A 24,833-nucleotide genomic window follows, 5' to 3' on the forward strand; every position below is an offset into this window, starting at 1 on the left:
GAGGGGGTCAGCTCCTGCCACTCTCCTGTGTTGCTGCCCCCACTTATTATTTCAGCAGCCCCTTGGGTGATGGGCGAGACCCTGGCGCCTCAGCGCCTGACCGACCTCCTCTTCCAGCAAGCCTGGCCCCTGCCCTCAGCCACCCGCGCCCCGGGCAGACCCCGGACTTTGTCATTACCGAGAACTGCGCCCACCACACACTCCCCTATCCGCAGCCCCACCGGTACCACCGGCCAACCAGCCAGCTCACTTCTCCAACGCGCCAGCCCCATCGAGCCCCCAGCCCCGCCGGGACCCGCAACCACTGAGGGCGGACACCTCTCTAGCCCCTCTGGGCAGCCCTGGCCCTTCCTGGTCACAGGCTCAGAATCCCCAGCCCACCTCACGGTCACTCCCTGGCACCGCTCAACATTTCTACACACCTTCCCCTCCCTCAGACTGCCTAAGCACCGCCCCAGCGCCCAGAAAGCCCCCTCCCTCCTCCCCACTCTGCCCCTGCACTCCCGCGGCTGACCGCGTCCCACTCAGATTCCTGACCACTGACCTTAGGTGACCCTTGCCACTGCCCACAGCCTGACAACATTTCTGGGGGCTGGAGACCCGGGGAGGGAGGGGCTAGGGTATCAGGCCCGTCTTGGGGCTCCATCTCCTGGGCCCTGGGGTCAGGTCTTTGGTCTCAAGCCTGCCGATAAGGGCTCCAGCTCTGAGCCCCAAGGCTTTGGGGTCTGGGCTTCGGGATCAGGGCTGTGCGTTCTGACATCCGAGAGGAACTGGTGTGCAGCATCAGAATGAACTGGGGCCCAAGACGGGGACGGGACTGGGCTGCCCCAAATTTCTCCCTCCGTTTCTTGCCTACAACCCATCTGCCTGAGGTGGAGAGGTGGTGGGAGGTGACAGCTCGGACACCCACACCTTCGTCTCTTCGGCTCCTTTCCTCCACGGGGAAGCGCCTCAGGAGTTGTGCGAGTTTTGCATGCTGGCTGCCCAATCCTGTCTCCCCGTTGTCCCTGTAACCTGCCGCCAGTCAGGCCCTCCTCCTCGCTGTGCCATTGAAACTGCTGTGGTGCCAAATCCAGAGGTCCCTTCTCTTCTTCCTCTGGAGACCCGCCAGGGGCATCTGACCCAGATGATCGGCTGTCCTCCTTGAAGCACTTCCCACCTGGCCTCTGGGACACACGGCTCTCCTCTCCTCCCCAGGCTTCTCCTTGCTGCCCTGCCCTCCTAACTGCAGGGTGCCCCAGGCAGCGGGCTGGCCCCCGTTAACCACCAGCAGTTGGGGGGGGAGGGGATAGTTAAGTTGGTTATTAGTTTTACTGATACAAATGGTGTGTAGCACGCAGTATACTAACAATAGTACAATATATGTTACTCTTCATCATAAAGTTACTTGTAAATCCTATAAATCCCCCCAATTCTTACAGAATGCTTCTCAAAACCACAGCCAAACCATGCTGGCCATTCAACCACAACTCCACAAATGGAGTTACATCCCAATCTGCTCGTTCTTTCCCCCCAAAATTTGTCGTCATGAAATTTGATGCGTGACATAAACACGGACTGATACTTTCGTTTGTGTTCAAGAATAAAATGAAAGCGAAGCCGTGGAGATAAACATCACTCCATCGGTGGTGATATGAGCAACTTCTCTGCTGAGCCAGCTAATGCTGGACGAACACTTCCCTCACTTTTTGTGCCAATCACAACGTAACACACTTCTAAATTTAATCTGCGTTCATCTCCTTTTCTTCATCAAAAAAAATAAATAAATAAATGGGAGTCCTGATTTGTAGACTTTGCCAATTCCCATGGTCTAGAGACTTCCACCAATGGCCAATTTCAAGTTACCAATGCAACATCATTGAACTCAGAGTTACAAAGAAATACAATAGCACCCCGTATATAATTATTTCTCCCATACAGAGGTGAATGATCACGGAGCATAGATCCTGGTAGAGCGTAATAAAATAGTAAGGAAGCGGTGCATTCTGATTATTGTCTTTTTTTTCAATATAATTTATTTACTTGTAAACATATAGAGTTTAATTTCAAATACTGTCATGGCGGGGCACCTGGGTGGCGCAGTCAGTTGAGTGACCGACTCTTGATTTTGGCTCAGGTTGTGATCTCAGGATCATGAGACTGAGCCCTGCATGGGGCTCTGCATTCAGTACAGAGTCTGCTTGAGACTCTCTCCCCCTCTGCCCCTTCCCCTTACGTGCGCTTGCATGCGCGTGTGCTCTCTCTCTCTCAAAAATAAATGAATAATTTTTTAAATAAAAAAATTAATAAATACTATCATGGCTGTGTTTGGCAATAGGCTCATAAACTTCCTATAAAATGGACAATCAGGTCCTCCTGGGGAAGGACCCTCCTGTACAACTAAAAGTGCGTTCTATTCACCTCTCTCCCAGCCTTCTCCAAAGGAATTCACAGCCTTTAACCAGGCGAACGTACACTGGGGAAAAGGAAATAATCGGACTTTTCCAGCTTTACTGGACACTGGCTCTGAACTGAGGCTAATTTCAGGAGATCCACATGTCATGTCCACCTGTGAGTCAGAGTAGAGGATTTTAGTGGTCAGGTAACCAATGGGTTTAGCTCCGGTCCGGCTCCCAGTGGGTTCACTGGGTCTCCGAACCCATTCTGTGGTTTCCCCTACCCCCTCCGTTCCAGAATGCACAATTAGAATAGCACTCAGCAATAGGCAGTCATTCCTATGAGTGTGTCCCTGCTGGCTCCTACCCACCTGGCCCCAGGGCTTGGTGCTCAGTCCTCTTGTCTGGTGACACTCACCCCCTTGATGATCTCCACCTGCCACATTGATATGCTTAGAACCCCTACTTTCCATCTCCAGACCCTGATAGCTAATTGCTTTTCTTGAACATCTCCCTTGGGTGTCTAACAGGCACTTTAAATTTAATGTGTCCATATATACTCCTAAAGGGAACAATCCAACAAGAAGATACAACAATTGTAAATATTTATGTACCCAACCTGGGAGCACCCAGATACATAAAGCAGCTAATAACAAACATAAAGGAAGTAATTGGTAGTAATACAATAATTGTATGGAACTTTAACACCCCACTTACATCAATGGATGGATCATCCAAGCAGAAAATCAAGAAGGAAACAGTGGCTTTGAATGACACATGGGACCAGATGGATATAACAGATATATTCAGAACATTCCGTCCTAAGACAGCAGATTTTTATTTATTTATTGAGAGAGAGAGAGAGAGAGAATGGTAGAGAGAGAGCATGAGAGGGAAGAAGGGCAGAGGGAGAGGCAGACTCCCTGCTGAGCAGGGAGCCCGATGCGGGACTCGATCCTGGGACTCCAGGATCATGACCTGAGCCGAAGGCAGTCGCTTAACCAACTGAGCCACCCAAATGTCCATACTACCCAAAACAACCTACAGATTTAATGCAATCTCTATCAAAATACCAACAGCATTTTTCACAGAACTATAACAAATAATCCTAAAATTTGTATGGACCACAAAAGACCCTGAAGAGCCAAAGCAATCTTGAAAAAGAAGAACAAAGCTGGAGATAACACAATTCCAGATAGCAAGATATACTACCAAGCTGTAGTAATCAAAACAGTATGGTACTGGCACAAAAATAGATACAAGATCAATGGAATAGAAGAGAAAACCCAGGAATAAACCCACAATTATATGGTCAATTAATCTTCGACAAAGGAGGCAAAAATATGCACTGGGTAGACAGTCCCTTCAACGAATGATGTTGGGAAAACTGGACAACTACCTGCAAAAGAATGAAACTGGGCCACTTCCTTACACCATACACAAAAACAAACTCAAAATGAATTAAGGACCTAAACGTGAGACCAGAAACCATAAAAACCCTAGAAGAGAGCATAGCCAGTAATCTCTCTGACATCAGCCATAGCAACATTTTTCTAGATATGTCTCCTGAGGCAAGGGAAACAAATGCAAACATAAACTCTTGGGACTACATCAAAATACAAAGCTTCTGCACAGTGGAGGAAACAATCAACAAAACTAAAAGGCAACCTACTGGATGGGAGAAGATATTTGCAAATGATATATCCAATAAAGGGTTATATCCAAAGTATATAAAGAACTGATACAACTCAACACTCCCCCTGCCAAAAAAAACCAAATGCTTCAATTAAAAATGGGAAGGAGACATGAACAGACATTTCTCCAAAGAAGACACACAGATGGCCAACAAATATATGAAAAGATGCTCAACATCTCTCATCATCAGGGAAATGCAAATCAAAACCACAGTGAGGGGGGTGGGGGGATGGGTTAGCCTGGTGATGGGTATTAAGGAGGGCACGTTCTGCGTGGAGCACTGGGTGTTATGCACAAACAATGAATCATGGAACACTACATCAAAAACTAATGATGTAATGTATGGTGATTAACATAACAATAAAAAATTATTTAAAGAAAAAAACCACAATGAGATATCACCTCACGCCTGTCAGAATGGCTAAAATCAAAAACCCAAGAAACAACAAGTGTTGGTGAGGATGTGGAGAAAAACGAACCTTCATGCACTGTTGCTGGGAATGCAAACTGGTGCAGCCACTCTGGAAGACAGTACAGAGGTTCCTCAAAAAATTAAAAATAGAACTACCCTATGATCCAGTAATTCCACTACTGAGTACTTACCCAAGCCACACAAAAACACTAATTTGAAAAGATACATGCACCCCTAAGTTTATTGCAGCTTATCAACAATAGCCAAATTATGGAAGCAGCCCAAGTGTCCATCGATAGATAAATGAGTAAAAAAGATGTGGTATATGTATGCATATAATATTCCATTCCATATGCAATGGAATATTATACAGCCATTAAAAAAGAATAAATCTTGCCATGGATGGATCTAGAAGGTATGATGGTAAGTGAAATAAGTCAGAGAAAGACAAATACCATATGATTTCAGTCATACGTGGGATTCAAGAAACAAAACAAACGAACGAGAAAAAAAGAGACAAACTAAAAAACAGATTTTTTACTGTAGAGAACAAACGGGGGGTTACCAGAGGGGAGGTAGGCAGGGGGGATGGGGGAAATAGGTGATGGGGATTAATGAGCACACTTATCCTGATGAGCACTGAGTAATGTATAGAATTGTTGAATCACTATATTGTGTATCTGAAACACTGTATGTTAACTATACTGGAATAATTTTTATAAGAAGTTCTACTCTAAAAACCAACAATATGAATTAATTACTTAACTAATTAATTTACAGCGTCCAAAACCAAACTCCTACCTCTCCACCCCTGCCCCATCCAGGCCCGCCCAAGACCTTCCCCGGCTGCCCCATCCTCGGGTTCACTCTGGGGTCCCCTCTCTCCCTCGCACTCACGCCCAGCGCCCCAGCAAACCCTAACGACTCCACCTTCATGTCACGTCCAGAGCGGATACTCTCACCTCCCCAACGGCTAACATCCGGGGGCAGACCACCAATCGCTTTCATGTGGATTTTTACAACAGGTTGGTCTCCTGCCTCCTCTCCTGCCGCCCTCAGTCTGTTCTGGACATAACAGCAAAAGGGTCCTCTTTAAAATAAAAAAAAAAAAGCCCTCTGGTGTCCCTCCTGCTTGAAACCCTTCCACAGGGTCAAACTGGCTTCCTGACCACATGGCCCCCCTTTCCCCCTCCCCACAGACCCGGCTCCTTGTCTCCCTCTAGCACGCCCAGCTCACTCCCACCTCAGACCCTCTGCATCTGCAGTTCTTGCTTAGAATGTTCAGTGCGCAGATATCTGCTGGGTCCTCACCCCTCATTTCCTTCTCAGCGAGGTCTTCTCTGCCCAAGTTAGGACACTGTTATAGGAAGACACCAGGAACCCCACACTCCCTAACCCCGTGAGCCAGCTTCATTGCCCCTGACATATTCTGCTTATTTTGACGTATTTGCTTATTGCCTGTCCCTCTTGTTTCTCCCTCTAGAATGCAGGGATTTTTTTTCCACTTTACTCTCTCTAACGCTACTGTCACCTGAGCGCCCAGGTCAGTGCCTGGCATGGACCAGGAGCTCAACAAACCCTTGCATCATGGATGAGGACAGGGAAACCCAGAAACCCAGGACTGCCCAGCTGGGAGGTGGCTGCGCTGGACTTGAATCCAACCTGCCTGGCCCCAGAACCTTTGCCCACAGAGCAAGTAGGCACGAGTCCCAGGCCCCCAGCTGGTAGCAGGAAGGTTCCCAGGTTATGCCCGACAGGTACTTGCCGCCTCAGATTCTCATTCCCTTGGGGTCCTCCGCCTGACCCATGCCCAGGCCTCGAAGAGGGGTTTCGCACTGCCTTTCCTCATCTCTCAGGCTCCCGAATCTGTGGGTGGGACCACGGATGAAGAGTTGCCCTTGGGGGGGGGGTGTAACAGGCAGGGGTGGGAGGCTGTGGGCTGCTCATTAGGAGCCTCCATCTGACACCGGCGGGCTGGCTGCCCTTCGGTGGGGTCTCATGGAGCAGCCCCCAGACCCAACCCAAACTCACGGTCAAATGAAATAATGGATTTGAAAGCACCCCTCAGATGAGAGGGTCTAAGTCATTACCATACATGTAACCACTGTGTCTTTATCATCACGTCCACGTTGATGTTGATGAGCTGGTGCCCTCCCCTTGCCCTCTGCTTCCCGGTGCCCTTCTCCTACCTCTGCAGGGGTGCGGGGTGCGGATGGGGATGGGGGAGGCGGAATCTTCTGTATTCTTGAAGACCCACTTCAAATGCCACCTCTCTACAGAAGGAAGTGTGGGTTCTATGTAGAGTGTGGGTTCAAAGCCAGTCAGTCACTCAACTGCTCTGAGCCTCTATTTCCCTCCTCTGTGAAATGGGTATAATCCAAAGAGCTACTTCCTAGAGCTGTTGGGGGGATTCCATGAGATGATGCATTTAAAGCAGGTGCTTAATAGGCATTCGGTGCCACTGCCACCGTTACTATCCCTCACCCCAGGGCCCCCCAACAGCCCAGCCCACTCGGGCCAGCTCCCTGTGTCCTTTCCTCTGTGTTCCCACAGCACTGGCTCAGACCTTCCTCGGGGCCCCGTCGCAGTCCGTCTGTGTCACCCAGAGCAGCATCCTGCCTGACTCGTGCACATCCCCACACCCCATGCCCAAACCTGGGCCTGTGTACCAGGTTCATCAAGAGACTGCAAGGAGAACAGAGTCAATTCTTAGAGAATCTCATAGAAGGAGGCACAGAGCATGAGGTGGGGAATTTCAAGTCATCAGGTAGTTCCCAGCCACCTGATAAGGCACGAGGACAGTGTGTTCTGTGGGTAATAGTGGGGAGGGGTACGCTGGGGTGGCTCTTTCCAGCACCTACCATGCGCCAGGCACCTGCTCAGGTTTTGACGCCCACGATCTCATCTACACTCACAACTACCCTCCCGGGTATGCATTGCTGTGCTCATTTAGCCCATGAAGAAATCTCAGAGAGGTTAAGTAACTTCCGTAGGGTCACACAACTGACAAAGGGAGGAAGCAGCAGCAGGTTTGTCTCCTATTTTATGCTGTCCTGGCTGACATTAAAATGAACGCGTGTTCCCTGAGCATGCCACCAGCCGAAACCGGAAGGATGAGTTAGTTGGGGAAAATGTAGGAAGGGAAAAGGAAAGTGTTGAAACTTTGCAACACAGCCTCCTCAACACGACTCCTTGGGAATGGAGGAGGGGGGTGTGGAGCGCAAGGCAGCATGTGGGGCACCGAGTCAGGAAAACCATGCCCCCTCTTCCCCACACGAGCTCCTGAACTTTGCAGGGATGAGGTTGGTGCAGGCCAAGAGGGTAGCACCCATGACCTCCTGGCTCCCGCTGGCCCTAAAACAATGAGTCTGTGAAGTATCTGCCCAGGCCCTGGGTCAGAACAGGGTCTCAAAGGTCATCTTGGCCTGCCTCCTGCCCATCGTGGGACCCTGTGCTTGAACACTTCCTGTACCAGACAACTCACTACCTCACATCCCTTTGTGTTTTGACAGCTCAGGTAATTAGAAAGCTTTTCCTTTTGCTTAGCTGCACCCTGGCTCCCCGAAGCTTCCTCCCACTGGGGTCCAGCAGGCCACACCTCACCTCCACTACTCAGAAACTTACCACCTGGTCTCTAAGGAGAAACACAACAGCCCTGGAGAAGTCCCTTCCGTGCCCTCCATTATACCTGCCGCTTGGGGATAGAGTTCACCAGCCCCCCAGGGATAGAGTTCGGGGGTTTGGGGCCCCTCTTCCCAGCCTAGGGTATGGGCAGGGAGGGCAGAATGGTGCTGACCCAGCCTCCAGCTAGTGGGTGGGGATGGGGGTATAGTGGCAAAGGACTAGTGTGCCCTGGAGGGTGGCCCAGGGCACTGTGCAGGGGAGAGGCAAAGGCAGGAGGGGAGAATAATGCAGAATTGGATGGAAAAGCTGAGGAGTGAGCCAGTGGGCCGCTCTCGAGCAGACGGGGCTGGCCAAGCCGATAGCTGCCCTCACACCTGGCCAGACACCTGCCCACTGGGTGCCCCCAAGGTGCCACCTTCCAGATGTCCTCGACTTGAAGTTTTCTGGACCAAAGCCACAAGAAATGCCATAGGGCCAGCCAGCGGGATCCAGTAAGTCCTCTCTGGTGCGGCCAGCTCTGTGGGTGCTTCTGCTGGATGCCGAGAACTGCCATGGCTGACGGTCCCACAGAGCCGGCCAGCCCCCTCCAGGCTCCAGTCCTAAAGAAAGCAGCTCCCCAGGGGCCCACGGAGCTTCCAGTTAGGGCTGCTGGCTGCTATGCCTCAACACGCATTCCCTGAGCACCTGCTGTGCATCAGGCACCACGCTGGGCTCGGGGCAGGCAGAGCTGAATCACCCCGGCCCTGTCCTCGAGGGGTCCACACGGGGCAGGCATACCATGGTCTGCACCGCACTTTTATTCCATTCTAATTCCATCCCTTGGCCCCTGCCTGCTGAGCAGGGAAGTTAGGATTCCTCTCCCCATTTTACAGAAGACGGATTGAAATTCAAAGGGGGGGGTCACACACGGAGACACAGCAGCTGAGCTGGGATGTGACCCCACTTGGGACTGTCTCCAAAGCTCAACCTCTGCCTTGACCCCACTCCACCCCTCGAGCTGACCCAGCAACACAGAAGATTCCCAGACAATGAGGTCTTTGGGGGTTGAACTCACAGAATTTGGGATCAGGTAGACCTGGGTTCAAATCCCAGCTCTAGCATTTTGTGGGCTGTGTGACTGGGGGCAAGTCTCTCGACCTCTCTGTCTCCGTGTCTTTGTCTGCAAAATGAAGATCATAGTTGTCCGTATCTCACGGGGTTGTTGTGACACTTCGTTGAGATAGGGCCATGAGCCCTTGCTACAGTGCTGCCCACTGTCATTACGGTCACAAAAGACATGGGGAACGAGCAGATCCTGGAGAGAGGGCTGGTGGATAAGAGAACCCTCGTACCCCCCTTCACTATCCTACTTGACCAAAAATGTGGATGGTTAACATCCACCTCCTGAAGTTCTTTTCGCTCCCAGATGAAGACAGGAGTCCCTCACCGGCGGCTATGGGCTATATCACCTCCAAGTGCCAAGCCCAGCATGGACCTGGACATAGGGCAGGTGTTCAATAGCATCTGTTAAATGCCTGCCGTGGCGCAAAGGCCCCAGAAGGTCCCCCAGCTTCCCCACCCCAGTGTGGCCTTCTCCTTAGACCTTCCCCGGGTGCTGAATGTGGTCGGGGGAGGGCAATGGCTGGCCCCTTGCAGACCCCACATCACGGGCAGACATTTCCTCCTAAATCTAGAAGGGTACAGGGTGCGGCTGTGCTCTCTCTCTTTCTTTCCTTCCTTCCCAGAGATAACAATCTTGGGTAGCTTACGCCCTGTCATTGTTCAGGGAGGGGCACACCCAGGGCCTGGAAGGAGGGCCCAGGCCAGGCAGACCTTTCAAGCGGACCCCTGCTCTTCCTGGGAGTGGGGGCTGGAGAGGAGGGGCAGCAGCTCTCAGGCCGCAGACCTCCCGAGCAGAGGCACACGGGGGCCGGGGACCAGAACCTCCCTGCACGAGGACCCAAGAGCTGTGGATGGGAAGTCACCTGTGAGTCACTTCTTCCCTCTCACCCACAGGCTCCCCATCCGTAGAAAGAAAAGCATGCCTGTGCATATGCATTTCATGGGTGATGAAACTCCTCATCTGCAAAATGGGGGCCAAGGCCACAGGTAGAAACAACAAACAATGCTATCCCCGACTTGCAGGGGCGGAACAGGCACAGAGAGGCTAAGCGATTGGCCCAAGGTCACACAGCCTGCAAGGACAAGCCTGACCCCCAGCGAGAGGTCATGATTACCAGCCACCCTGGTCTCAGCAGTCAGTGCGTTGACTCTCAGGTGGCCCCAACCCCACAGGGCTTCCTCCTCAGGGCCCCACTGAGGAGGGTGCCCAGGCTTCCATCCCAGGTGAGCAACCTGGGCCCAGCCTCCTTGGCTCAGCCCGGCTTAGGCCGCACCAGCTGCACCCTCTGCAGGGTACGACTGTGGAGTTTTCAACCCTGCCTCAGCCCACCTCTGCCAGCACAGTGCCCATGACCCAGCTGGGGGTTGGCGGGGTCATCAATGGGGCTGGAGCACTTTTAGGGCTTCAAGGGGCCTTGGACTCCAATGCAGGGTGACTGGCTTCTCCGGGGCATTTGGAGGGCCGAACACAGCTCTGAGGGCCAGGCGCCCACACACTGTCTGGATGGCACCTGTCCAGGCCCACAGCTGAGGCCCCCCCCTTCCTGGGCTCCCCCGGTAGCTGACGTTCTCGGCTGGGTGAGGATTTGCCAGATCCTTCTAGCCCCACAGCCCACCCACATCTTCGAGCCTCAGGACCACTTGACAGAGCTAAACAGCTGCTTAGCAGCCACCGAGAAAGGAGTAGAAGCTTCTCTGGACGGAGCAAAGCTGAGGACAACATGTCACTCGGAGAGCATCTTGGGGTCGGGAGGAATCTACCTCACCTGTGGGCAGCCCTCCCATTCCCAGCGCCTCAAGTGCTCTCTCGGGGTCCCCAGCTGGTGGGCCCACCGAGCGAGGAAGGGCAAGGACTGGGGGAGAAGGGACAGCTGGAGGTTGGCCGTGATGGGAGCTGGAAGGGAAACCAAAGGTGAAGAATGAGGATCGGTTCCAAGACCGGAAATGATGGGAGGGGCAGGAAGGGGAGGACAGAGCAACTGGCTGGGAAGGGCCCCTGGTCTCAAATGGCAGGTGGCCAGGGGGACCAGGGAGGCAGGGACTCCTGTAGGATTAAAGAGTGGCTGACCTCGGAGATCTGCCCTGATGCCAACATTTGCTGTCCCACGAACACACACTGCACCGTTCCATGTCCAGACCCCACTGCGCGTGGGGAGGACCCTGGCCGCATGGTCTCCAAGCACCTCACATTTACACCATAACATTACTTCTAATGAAGGAATGCGGTGCGGCCCAGGATGGAGCCAGGAAGAGAGATGGTCCTCACCCGGCTTTGAAACCCGGGTCCGGCCCGGCTCTCGGAGTCTGTCAGTCATTACCAATTAGTGTCTGCAGCAATCCTATAATTATCCTGTGAGCAGCACAATTATGCTTCATTGTACTTCTGCGCACGTTAAAAGCATCAATTTACTCAATGTAAACATTAAGAATATATACACCACAGGTTTTATAACTCTGTTTTGGCATTTTCCTTGTTTGAAATACACAGAACCCCAGGAAAAAGCAGCAGCCTGGAGCCTCTCTCTGGCTCCTCAGAGAGGCCCCCCAGAGTCCCTCCTCCCTGGACGCCCCAAATGCTACCCATCTGATCAGAAGAGTCTGTTTTGCTCTGATGCTTTTGCATGGCTGGGGGAGGCTTGGGAGAGATCCAGGAGGATCTCTGTCCCCCACCCAGCCAGCCTTCTCCTCCGTGCCAGAGAATAAACATCCATTATGGCCTCTAGCCTGGGGCTCTGATTCGGGCCTCTGGGCAAACAGGGCCAGACTGCACCACGAGTGGATTCCCCACACTGCCCCCCCTTTTTTTGACATGCGTCCTCTGGGGGCCACCTCCAAGCAAGGACAGGGAAAACCAGGGCGGTGTGACCAGACCCGGAGGGTCAGGACAGAGAGCAAGTTTGCTAAGGTGACGGGTCAGGGTGGGGAGCTAGTCCATCAGAGTTGGCGGGGCGGGGAATCTATAGCACATCCTGGGTTAGGGGACTTCTACGGGTTCCCTGGGCTGGGGCACACAATTACCCCAAACACAAATATTTCTCTACACGGTCCACACAGCACCTGGGGGAAATTCATCACCCCACATGCCCACCCCCACTGGCTCTCCTGGGGGGACTTAACCTCCTGGCAGCTCAGATACTGGCAAACCTCCTCTTTGGGGGGGTGATTTCCCCCTCTATCAGCAAGGTTAAGTAGAAACCCGCTGCTTGGCCTCAGCTGGAGCCAGACACCTGGCAATGGGGGTAGAGGAGCCCCAAGTTCATCATCCTGGCCATCCCAAGCCCTGGGTGACCTTCAGGCCCCTCTTCAAACCTTCCCAGGCTGAGAATTCCATGCCCCCTTCTCTACCTATCACAGACCGGATGGACGGGAAGCTCTTCCTTACGTCTACTTCTAAACCAACTTGCTGCAGAATAAACTTCTGTTTTCTAGTTTAGAGACCCTCAGTACTTACGTCCCTAGTCAAGACCGATGCCCAGGATGAAGGCTCCCAAAGGGCTGTTGAGTGGGGGTCTCTCAAAATGCTCACTCAGGACCCCAAAGGGGCACCCCCTTCCAGAGTCAACCAGAGCACCGCAGCTGTGGCCAACCCAGGCAGCTTCCTCGCCCTCTCCAGCTGGGCCAGGGCCCGAATCGGAGGATGCTGCGGTGCTTGGTGATCCCAAAGGGGGCTCCCAGACAGCACTGCCCTCCGCTCCCACCACACACACAGCCTCATCTGTCCTCTGTTTGTCCCACCCTCTGAGACGTGACGGGAGGGACAGGTACTGGAAAAAGGGGGCCCGCAGAACCGTCGGAGCTGTGAGCACCTCCTCCACTTTCCAGGGGCCCTGCACACACAGGGTCTTATTTATTCCCTCCCACCCCATTAAGCTCGGTGCTATTGTCAGATGAGGACGCCAGGGCCCAGAGCAGGACAGTGGCTTGCCCAGGGTCACACAGCCACAAACGGAGCTAGGATGAGAAGCCCCATGTGTCCAGTTCCAGAATCTGGGCACTTGACCCCCCACGCTGAACTCAAGACGGGACTCAGCTCACCCTGTCGAGGCTCAGATAAGGAATGAGGCCCGCGAGGGCCAGTGACTCGGCCGATGCCAGACAGCAAGTCAGCAGCAGAGTTAGGATCAGAACCTGTGTCTCCTGGCTCCCAGGAAAATGCTTCTGGCCTTAGTCAGCAGCACCATTTAGGGCCTAAGTTTCTGAAATGACCTTCCAGAAACAACCACCCCCCGGGATGAGAGCAGAGGTCTGGAATCGGGACAGTGGGAGCCCACCAGTGACCCCTCCCCCCTGCCCTTGGTGTTAAAGCCGGGTGGCCAGATATAGTCAAATGTCCAGCTAAATTTGAATTTCAGCTAAGCAGTGGTTTTTAAAAACTAAGTATGTCCCATACGACATACTAAAAATCATTATTTGATGTTTAGCTGAAATGCATACTTAACTGGGTATCCTGTTTTCCCGTTTGCTAAGCCTGGGAAACACCATGTTAAAAGGAGAGGAGAAAATGGGACCTCGGCTGGCCACCCAGATCCGAGAGAACCAGCCCCACGCCAGGGCTCCCGATAGGACTCAGAGCCAAGGTCTGGCCTCCAAGCGTCCTGGTTCCCCCTCCTCAGCCCTGTCACTGGGACCCCAGGCCATTCAACCAGACTGGGACAGCACAGGAACTGAGACCCAAGAGGCAGTGGGAGCTCAGATCCCACCTTGTGACAGACTCCCCAGCCCCCACCTCCTCTGAGACGGGGACTCCCACGCTGAGCCCCTCATCTGCTGGGGCTCCAGTGCCCTCTGATCCAGCAGGAATGGAGTCCCTAGACAGTTCCAGACAGGATGGAGTCCAGAGAGAGTATCAGAGCTGGAAAAGCCCCCCGAGATCCCCAACTCCAGCTCCCTCCGTGGCCAGGTGGGGAAAATGAGACCAGGCCAGGTCCCTGGGCCCCCGTCTGGGCAGAGCCAGGACAGGTCAGAGACTTGGGCCAACAGGGGAAGCTGATTCTTCTGGGGCCCCTCAGATGTCACCATGGCTCCCCTCACCGCCGACACCATCATCATCGTGGCAAAAACAAGCCCGGGTCTTGTTCTAGGTTCCTGTCCTTTATTAACTCCTTGAATCATCCCTCTGAGACTCGCTCCTGATCCCAATCACCCTGGCCGGCCTCCAAGGATCGAGCTGTCACACACCCCACACCTCTACCTCAGACAGAAGGGTTGTTGGCAAGAAACAGAGGGAGAAATTCAGGGAGGCCCGGTGCTGCTCCCCGTCTTGAGCACCAGTTCATTCTGATGTCGCAACCAGTTGCTCTCTGACGTCAGAACGCAGAGCCCGGGGCTCAGAACTAGAACCCTTACCCAGGGACTTGCGGCCAAAGACCTGACCCCGGGTACCCGGGAGAGAAGGAGCCCCAAGACGGGCCTGATACCCTAGCTCCTCCTTGATACCCAGGCTCTCCATCCCATTCCACCTGCTCGGCTCTCAGAACACCCACCTACCAGCACCCTCCAACGTGTTCGATTTGTCCACCAGGAACCCACCCCATGGCCTCGGGGTCCTCCGGTGTGGCCCAGCCCTCGGCAGCCAGGTGGGTACCTCTCAATTCTCACCTGTAAACGTCCACAGACGTCTCAACCCCCACCACACACACGGCATAGGTGGGCTTCTTCAGGGACAGCCGCACAGGTCTCTGCGGGGCCATCCCGTGCCCCTGGGTCCTGGGCTCTGCACTTCTTATCTCCCCAGTTCCTCTCCTGGGCACCAGGTGGCCCGGAAGGAGGGTGCGTTCTGATGGGTCGGTGCTTTCCTCCTCCCTTTTAATTTCACCCTGTGACCTGATTAGCTGTCTAAGCTGAGTCCCCACCTCCTGGCTGCATGCCCAGCCCTCTCACTCAGGCCTGCCAATCCAGGAGACCAGGGGAGGAGGCGCCCCAGGTCTCTCAGAGAGATGGGAAGCGGAGGCTTCAGTCGGGGGCTCCAGTGGAGCAGGGCTCAGCTGCCACCAGAAGCTCCCTGTGGGCCCTGTCTCTCCTTCCCTAGCTTTGACTCCATCCTCAGACTCTTGGCGCGTGAACCCTCACTATCATGATGTCAGCACTTTCTGAGGCCTGATAAAGTGCCCGGTGCAGATCTGATCTCATGCATCCAAAGCACAGGGCAGTCAGACCTCCGGGGTTCAAATCCCGGCTCGGCCTCTCACAACCTATGACCTTGGGCTTCCTGTGGCTCCCTTTCCCGGCCGTGAGATGGCAGTTGTACCCGTTCCATTGGACTGATGTGGGGATGCGTGAGCTAACGCGTAAAAGGTTTCGCACAGTGCCCGACACCTAGCATCGGCTAAAACAAATGCTCGCCACTCTTCCCAGTATCCTCATTTTACAGGGAAGAGGATCCACTGTCAGTAAGTGGGACAGCCATGGTGGACACCCAGGTCCTCCTGACTAACTAAACCACCCCCAGAAGGTGAGGGTATAGCTTTGCGCCCCAACTCCAGAGATGGCAGCAGAAGCCCCCCCCCCCGCCCGGGGGAACACCCCTAGCCGGCCAGTGGGGAGGGCAGCTCCAAAGGAGTTCAGAGCAAGGGGCTGGGGGAGGGCTGATTCCTTCCTCAAAATCCCTTCTTTGCAGCCCCGCCTGTTCTCAGGGTGTCGTGGAATCCCGGTTGCTCACTTGACAAGCGTTCGCGGAGCACCTGCTGTGCAGTAGGCATTCCTTTAGGCGATGGGGACGCAGCCAAGAAGCAAACAGACCACAGTCCCTGCTCTGATGGCGTTGACATTCTGGGAGCCACCATAAGAGTTGAGACGATGGTGGCTTGGTCCTGGGGGCAACCGTGAGCATGGGGAGGAGCGCTTGGATTCGGAACATCTCCAGAGGTCCGGGCTGGGAAGGGTGGCAGGCAGGCTGGGTGTGGGGGCTCGAGAGAAAGGGGGGAGTCGGGGAGGATGGGAGTGCTTGGACCTGCAGCAGCTGGAAGGATAGAGCTGTCATCAGAGAGACGGGGAAGGCTGGGGGTGGGCAGGGTGGGCAGGGGGCTCCTGGCCAGACAGGAAGTGTCTAGTAGACCGGTGAGGACAGCAACCCTTTACAGGTGCCTGGCTCCCTTCACAGTGGGCGTTGAGGAGGAGGAGGAGGGGAGTTCCCTCAATGTCCCCTGGGCCACAGGGCCCTCTCGTTCACGGGCAGCCACTGCACGGGGCAGGATCAGGATGCGCAACCAGGACAGCCGCTGTCCACAGGTCTGGGGTGGGAAGGACGGCAAAGAGAGAGGGGGAAAGGAGCAGCACCCTTGCCTGGGGAACTGCCGGTCTGGCGGGGCAGGAGGGGGACACCGTCCCTGCTCCGGGAACCTCCCACCCGAGGAGGAAGACAGGAAACATAAAAATGGTATAAGCATTTATGTGGTTACTTTTCACTTGGAAGATCTTCCTGAAACGTCTTCCTTAGGGCCAACACATCCGATGGCAAATGTTCTCCATCTGCAAAGCTCTTTACACCCAATGGCACTGACGTAAAGTCTAGGTTTACCCCCCGTGGACACAGAGCCTAGCAACACAACGCTCTGGGGGTGCACGGCAGTTCCCACCCCCAGTAACCAGAACCTGAGCCATTTGCTTCATATATAATTAATGCGGAGTGTAAGAAGCAGGCTCGCAGAGAGCACATGGGAATATTCCCATTAGAGAAGGACGGATGGACGGATGGGCAGATGGACGGACGCAAGGGAAAAAGGGAGGAAGGGAAGAGTGCAGGTTGGTGATGAAGAGCTTTCTGCAAAATGACGGTGATGATGGTGACAATGGCGAGGAGATGCTAGCAGACACCTGTCTAGCGCTGACCGTGTGCCGGGCACTGTTCTCAGCCCCTTCCGCGTCATCACCCACCTAATCCTCCCCACAATATTAGGTGGCCGGTACCAACTAAGCCGGGAACCCAAATTCAAATAGAAGACAGCGTGGGTGTACAGGATGTGCCTTTTGCGGGTTGTGGGTGGGGCAGGGGCCCGGGCAGGTCATGGTGGCTTAAGGGTTCTCGGGGCCAGAGGAAAGAGGGAGGGAGTCGCAGAGAGTGGGCAGAGAGCCTGGGAGGAACATCGTGCATCCCCATTTTACAGACAAAGAAAGTGAGGCACAGAGAAGCTAAGGGACCCCCTCGAAATCTGACCCCGGAAAGCGGTTGTGCCAGGATTTGAACCCAGGCCATGTGACCCTGGATTGGCTCTTAATTGTTGACTGGATCCCTGAGAGACAGAACCTCAGGGTTGTTGTTGTTTTGTTTTGTTTTGTTTTTATCTTCTTCCTTATGCTTTTGTGTATTGTTTGAAAGTTTTGGTAAGCAAATGTTTTTACTATTGGAGAAAAAAATGAAGTCTCTCTTCAAGAAAAAATGAGGAGACTGGGCGCCTGGGTGGCTCAGTTGGTTAAACATCTGCCTTCGGCTCAGGTCATGATCCCAGGGTCTTGGGATCAAGTCCCACATCGGGGTCCCTGCTCAACTGGGAGTCTGCTTCTCCCTTTCCCTCTCCTTCTGTGTGCACCCGCGTGCTCTCTCTCTCTCTCTCTCTCAAAGAAATAAATCTTAAAAAAAAAAAAAAAAGAAGAAGAAGAAGAAGATTTTCCTGCTCTGGGCTTCCCTGCCCCCATCCCTGTTTCCTCCGGCTCTGAGAACATGTCCCTTCAGACACCATGGCCTGCCTGGGTCCCTGCCCTGCCCACAACCCACAAAAAGGCACATCCTGTACGCCCATGCTGTCGTCTATTTGAACTTGGAATCTCAGGCTTGATTGGTCAAATTTGGGAGGAGCAGGGGTGGGGGGCCTGAATGACATCATTACCCCCTCCCCTCTGGCAGGTAGAACCTTCAGCTGGGAGGACCTGCCCGGGGTAGCCTCAAACACAGCCCCTCGCAAAGGGAGAGGCCTGTCAGCTACTGGGTGACCGTGGGACCCTAGCACGACTCCAGGATGCCCCCGGAACAGCCCGGGGCACTGCAGCAGGGAGGATGTCCAGTGCTGTTGCTACCAGGTCCGGGGATGCATTTTCCCCATTCTCCAACAATCATTTCGAGCACCTGCCGTGCGCCAGACATTATTCTTGGCACGGGTGATACAGCGGTGAATAAGACCAAGTCCCTGCCCTCACGGGACATACAGAGTAGCAAGAGAGACAGGGAAGACACTGCAGGACAGAGATTGGGACGTCAGGAGGTAATGAGACCCAGTGAAGCAGGGTAGAGGGGCAGAGGGAGTGGGGTGCTGTTTGCGTCGGCTGATCGGGGAAGGCCTCGCTGGGGAAATGATATCGGAGCAGAGATCTGAAGGGCAGACCTCAGGGACCTCGGGACTCTTCCAACCTCAGGTAACCTAGCATCCCATTAACCCAGGAGCCCCCACCTCTCGTCTTCCCCATTCACGAGACAGGACGGTGGGGCTAGCACAGAGCTTCCAGACTGAGATGCCTTCAGGGGTTGGGCAGATAATAAATGTGGGAAGCTGCCAGGTGCAACACAGCAGGAGGGGTACCAACTGCGGCAAAGGGAGTAAAACCTGCTTTGCCTAATGCATTAAAATTCGGTATTTCTTAAAAAGAGAACAACAATAGGTGGAGCCTATAGCGTAAGCAGATCTGGCCCTCGGGCCATTGTTTGAGACCCCAACATAGACTATTTAAAAACTAGTGGATGGGGTCCGGGGGGGGGGAGATGGAAGGAATAACTCAGGCTGGGGAAGTCGTTGGGATAGACGTTGGTAGAGTTGTGGGAAGCCGAGCCTGGGTCCAAGGTTCTCAGCCATTCGTTGAAGAAAACGAGTGCTGGGTGCTTCTGCATACAGGTGCTGTTCTGGGCGTCAGCGTGCTCACTACCCGTCGAGCCCTCTCAGCTCCTTACATTGACTCATCCCTCTGGGATCTCCCAGGGCAGAATCCTGGACCCCCGGTGGGCCTCAGGGGCTCTAACTCAACCATCTCGAGCAGGCAGGGGACCCACCGATTCCCACAGGGCCAGAGGGCCTAGGGCCAGCGGCTCTAATAGCAGGAAGTGGCAAGCGCCATGAGTCACCCAACTCAATGGGCACATCCCGAGAGCCTGAAAGCCAGACCCAGGTCTCTGTTGGCCACCACGGACCTTCAGGGATCACTGACTCCCTCCTCGGCTCTGGGACGTCCCAGGCTCCACGTGGCAGTTAATGGCATCCGGTGCAGGGCTGGGCTGGGCATGGAGGGGCCCAGGGGGCTTGTGGTCAGGTGCGGCCAGCCCCACCCCCACAAGTAGCCGATTCAGCAGCCCCCCAGGCACATCACCTCCTTCCCTGCCCTCCACTGGCTGTCCACCCTCCCCCTCCCTGCCTGTCTCAGCAAATGGCACAGCCTCCACCCCAGGTACCAAACCAGAGACCCAGGCAACCTATTCAGTCTTCCTCCTCCCTCATCCCCAGCATTCAGTCACCCCACCTGACTCATCAGCTCTACCTCCCAAACCTCTCTGGCCTCATCCCTTCCCCTCCACCCTCACCCCCCACCCTAGTCCCAGCCAGGACCTGAGCCGCCTCCTGCTTTCCCAGCCCCCAGGCTCACTTCATTCTGCACTGCAGGCAGTAGCAATCTGTCTGAAACATACATCCAATCTGCCATCCCCCCCGGCCCCCGCTTAAGACTGCTCCAGCATCTTGCGGCCCCCGGATAAAGGAGGGCAGCTGGATGGGAGAAGTCTAGACCCTAGAGCCCTACTATCTGTGGTTCCAGTCTGGGCCCAGTCATTTCTCAGATTTCAGAGCACTGGGCAAATGATTTAACTTTTTTGAGACTTAGTCTCCTAATTTGTAAGGCCTGGAATAATGTAGAAGTTTAAAATGACGTCTGTAAAGTGTCTGGGATATAGGCGATCCTCAAAAAATAGAAGCTTCACTTGACGTTCAAGGCCCCCCAGACCAGGCCCCTGACAACCACTTCTTCACTCTGTGCTTGACCCCTGTTCTGATCTTACTCCTCTGGCCGCTCCCGCACACTGCTCCCCCCGGGGATTTGTCCCCTGACCTGGGGGTCTCCATAAAGCTCTGTCCATCACCGGCCTTCCTGCCTTCCCCTCCCCCATTTCCACCTCCCTTCCTCCAGGGAGCACTCCAGGCAAGGCTCAACATTCCTACTACTTTCATGGATTTTTATCCCACATCCTAATAGAAAGAATTTGAGACAGCTTACAAAATACACCCTGAGTAAAATTATTTTTCAAATGAGAAAATTAGGTCAAAGAGTGGGAAAAGAAAGTAAAAGACAAGGATGAACTTCTGTCTGGTCGGTAGATCTGGCAGGGAGTTCCCTGGTGGCCCACAAGAAAAGGGAAATATAATCAATTTCACGAATCATGGTGCCCACAGGATACAACTAAACCAGTTGAAGAAGAGAAGCCCAATTCTTGTGGCCCTGAAGACTAAGGGACATTCCCCCCTTCCATCCCCAAGTGGAGTTTACTAAACAGAGCAAGCATGGGATTTTGAACTAAATGATCCATAGCATCCTTACGGTTGGGTCTGGCTTGGTCCATGGGTGTATTTTGGGGTGGGGTGTCATAGAAAAATGTGCCTGGTATCCTTCAGACCCTCGTCAATGAATATTCTTCATTTTATCCGAGCCTTTGATTAAATGGGGAGTGGCAGGGAATTTGGGGATCCCCTCCCTGATGATGGCTCTTTCTCATAGCTGCTAGAGTAGAGATCTAGTATCGTCCAGTGTCAGCCAACCTGGCTGCAGGTGAGGTCCCACCATGAGAATCAGAGTCTAGCACCTTCTACTGGCTCACACAGAGCTGGGGAATCATTCCCGGAAAGGGGGTGAGGGACGGTACCTCTGCTGGGCATCGCCCAACGCTTCACGTCTTGGCAGACACTCCCAGATAACTTGGTCCACCTGCCTCATCAAACACATGGAGACAGAGAGGCCCAGAGAGGCCCAGAGAAGGAGAGCAACTTGCCTCAAAATACACAGCCTCCTAGAGGCAATGTGAAGTAGAAGACAGGGAATCAACCTCAGAGTGAGAAACTTGGGTTCTCAGACCTCCTGAGAGAGGTCCTTAAAAAACTCTTCTTCCCTGTAGGGCAGCCCTGGCCACCAGGGACACTGCATCTAGATCTGGCCTGCACAGCTGCTGTAAGATACCACCTCCCCAGACCCCCGGTGGAGAAACCATTGTACAGGAGAGCCCAGCATCTTTCCCCCACATCGCTCACTCATATTTATGCAACCAAGATTTCTTGGGCAGGTCCACCATGGGCCAGGCCATGAGTAGAGAACAAGACCTAGCCGCAGACTGCCTTCTCGGGGAGCACAGCTAATGAGGAATGCGGGTGTGTGAACGTGTTGCTCTGAGGACACTTTCCAAGAGCCACAACAGGGAAACGTGCTGAGGCCCAGGGACGCCAGGTAATGGTGGGATCCAGAGTTTACTGAGCACTTACAGGGCGCCGGCTCGGTGTGTAAGACCTCTCAGGTACCGTCTTGCATTCCTGGAGCAGACCGAGGCAGCAGAGGAGGAAATATACTCTGAGGTCTCCCGTGAACGAAGATGGAAACAGAGCTGCGGCCCCATCTGTGGGACTCCAAGCTTGTGTGCTCATTGCCACGTTCTACCGTCCTTGGTGCTTACAGGCTGCAGGGGCCACTGGCCTCGCCCCTCCTGCGGCATCACACACACACACACACGACCCACCTTCTGCCCTGGGGAGGCGAGAACATCCTGTGTCTGGCACAGAGGCCAGATGGCAGGACTCAAGAGACACCCCCAGTCCTCAATGCCTTACACCATTAAGACCATTTGGGTCCCAGCCACCCAACTCTATGTGTCTGGCGCCTTCAAACCCTGGAGGCTTCCACAACATGAGCCCCGGCCATCTGGCCCCTGCTGGCCTTGGCCTGGCCTGAGCCCTGGGCTTGGGGGCGAGCCCAAGCGCAGACACTCACCTCAGAGAGGGCCCTGATGGCCGGGGGCCGGGGGCCGGGGGTCGGGGGGGGGCACATACTCTCCTAAAATGCAGGGAAAAAGGAGGTTTTCGAGATAAGCCGGACGTTTAGAGGTTTACACTGAAAACAGAGCAGAGTAGACACTCAGGACCAAGCACAGTAGGGGAGCAAATCCCACCTGCTCACCCACCCCCCTCCGGCAGTACCTGCAGCCCTTGATCAGGAGCCTGGGGCTCTGCAGATCTTCTCAGAAAGCCACTGGCCTGATTTGTCACCGCTAATAAGCCCAGAGAGGGCCAGCAATTTGTCCAAGGACACACAGCCCATTCTGTTTCCCCCAGACAGGGAAGGAAGAAGGAACATTAGGGGTGTGGGGAGGGGGGGTCAACAGCTGGACAAGTTGTACAAACAGTGGACAGAGCAGGTCCAGGTGGCAGGTCCAGCCCTGGCCCATCATTCACTGGCTGGGTGACCATGGACAGCCATTTGACTCCTCTAGGACCCCTATTCCTCACTTCTGTCCCTTTGTTCTCTGGGTTGGACTTTCTTTGTCTCCGTCTCTCTCCGTTTCTTCCTGTCTCTGGGCATCTCTCTGTCCCCTCCCCCCCACTTCTCTCTGGAAGAGCATTAGGGGCGTCAGGGAGTCATCTCTGGCCTCACCTGCAAAATTATTATGTGCACGTTTGGTCCAAGTGCTGGGCTTTGCAACACGTCCCCCGTGACACCTCCCAGGTGGTGGCTGTGCTTATCCCCACTCTGCAGATGAAGACACTGAGGTCATGTTTACAAAGCACTCGGCATGGGCCAGGCCCCTGGTGGCCCCCCCCCCCCCGCAGTCCACTTCCTCCAGGAAGCCGTCCCATACACCTGCCTCTGGCCTCTGGCACCCACGGAATGTTCTGTTCTCTAAGTAGCCCCCCGCCCCCAAGGCTCTGTCCTGGGGAAACCACCTGTTTTAACACCATTTCCCTCATCACTCTGGCCAGACTGCATATTTCAGAGGGTCAGGAACAGGGAGTGGCCAGGCCTTCAGCTCTGGGAGATCAGGAAGCTGGCTTTTGAATGAAAAACAATCGAGGCTCACGGTGGTACAGGCGTTCTCGGCCATCAACCCCCAGCCAGGCAGCAACCCCAAGTTGTCCAGGCAGGGATTCCAGCCACCCCTTGGCAGAGCCCCTGGGGCTCCATCGGCCCGACAGTGGGGCTGGGTCCGGCAGCCTCGGGGAGCACAGTGTGGTCTGGGAGCCGAGCTCCAGCTTTTTCCCCACCCCGGCCTGGCCCTGTGGCTCAGTGAAGCCAGAGGGGCCTCCAGAGAGAAGTAGGGGGAGAGGGGACAGAGAGATGCACAGAGACAGGAAGAAATGGAGACAGAGAGAGTCCAACCCAGAGAACAAAGGGACAGAAGTGAGGAAGAGAGGCACGGAGAGCAGCAGGAACAGAGAAAGACAAACTGAAAGACAGAGGGAGGGACAGAAATCAGAGAGAATAAGAGAGACTGAGATGGGGGTACAGGAAAGAGGCCCCGGGGCAATGCAGATGAGAACCCCGGAGCTCCATTGAGTGCTAGAGCCCAGGCAGTCCCCTCTTGAGCCCCCGCTTCCCCCAGGGCCTCCCTTTCCTCAAGCCCCCCGCTCCCGCCCTCGGACATGGAGGGATCACCTACTTTGCACCTGCCCTGGGTGCTGGGGACACGCCCCCCTACACCTCCCACATCATGGCTGTATGTATCCCCACTGTGCAGATGAGGAAACTGAGGCTAGGAGCCATCAGGTTAGTCAGACAATCAAACTGGATGCACCACTGCGAGGGTGCGGGAGGGAGGGCAAGGGACAGAGAGCCTGAGGCCCAGAGAGGGGAAGTGACTGGCTCTGGGTCACACAGCAGCCAGCCACAGAGCCAAAGCTAGAAGCCAGGTCCTCTGGCACTTGGCCTGGCTGCGAAGAAAACAAAGTCAATCATATTAAGTCTTTGGCAAGCAGGTTCCAGGTCTTCCCAGATGGCCTGTAGCCAACACCCTAAAAACTGTCGACACCCGCTGCATATCCTTCTTGCTTACCTCTTGCTATCTTTTTTGGGAAGGGCAGCTCAGGAAACTCCCAAACTTGTCCTCTCTCCTGGGAACCAGGCCTCAGTTGGGGCATCTCCACCTCCCCAGTCCCTGCCTTCCAGCCTGGACTCCCTTGCAGAACTAAGTGACAAGACAAAGGGTGGCTGTTCCGACACCCCTAACTTTCGCTGACATCAGCTAAGCATGAGCTCAGGCTCGCCACCATGTCCCGATGGGTTCACCCATAACACGCAAAACCAGGGCAGAAACCAGGGGAGAGGTCGGCAGGTGAGCACATGTTTACCCACTGGGACTTGTGGAGTCAAGGAAATTTCTAGAAGCAGTATTCACTGCAAAGAATGCAAAGACCCAGCCCAGAAAACAAACACAGGGAAACCTTTCTTTTCACCCCACCTGAGTTCTGAAGAAATTCTGAAGAAGAAATTCTCCTTGATAAAACATTTCCAAAGAAAATCACGTTAGCGTGGTGAAAGGAACCGGCTTCTCACCAACTGCGTTCTCTCTCATTCTGAACGTCTGTCTGCTCCACCCAAGGGAAGCTCTCTTGAGGGCAGGGGCACATTACAGGCCCTGGCACCAGCAGGGCCTGGCCAGTCATCCCTGAGGCTCCCGGAATGAC

The 24,833-nt window shown here is 54.4% G+C and overlaps 1 protein-coding gene across 3 annotated transcripts in view; it reads right to left on the reverse strand.

Moving 5' to 3' along the window:
- PADI1 (peptidyl arginine deiminase 1) overlaps positions 1-24,332 on the reverse strand; it is a 46,689-nt gene extending 22,357 nt beyond the window's left edge. For 2 of the 3 annotated variants that reach the window (XM_073903283.1, XM_025856553.2), the window contains exon 1: positions 14,806-14,946. In XM_073903283.1, the coding sequence (XP_073759384.1) occupies positions 14,806-14,897 (92 nt within the window). In that variant the 5' untranslated portion in view covers positions 14,898-14,946. Of the gene's footprint in view, positions 1-14,805; positions 14,947-24,202 lie in introns of those variants that run through there. The other variant, XM_073903282.1, reaches the window with a different exon arrangement.
- Between the last annotated feature and the right edge of the window lie 501 nt (positions 24,333-24,833).

The sequence above is a fragment of the Callorhinus ursinus genome, unplaced genomic scaffold, assembly GCF_003265705.2.
Source record: "Callorhinus ursinus isolate GAN/ISIS: 27379988/994484 unplaced genomic scaffold, GSC_fseal_2.0 scaffold18, whole genome shotgun sequence".
Lineage (NCBI taxonomy): Eukaryota > Metazoa > Chordata > Mammalia > Carnivora > Otariidae > Callorhinus > Callorhinus ursinus.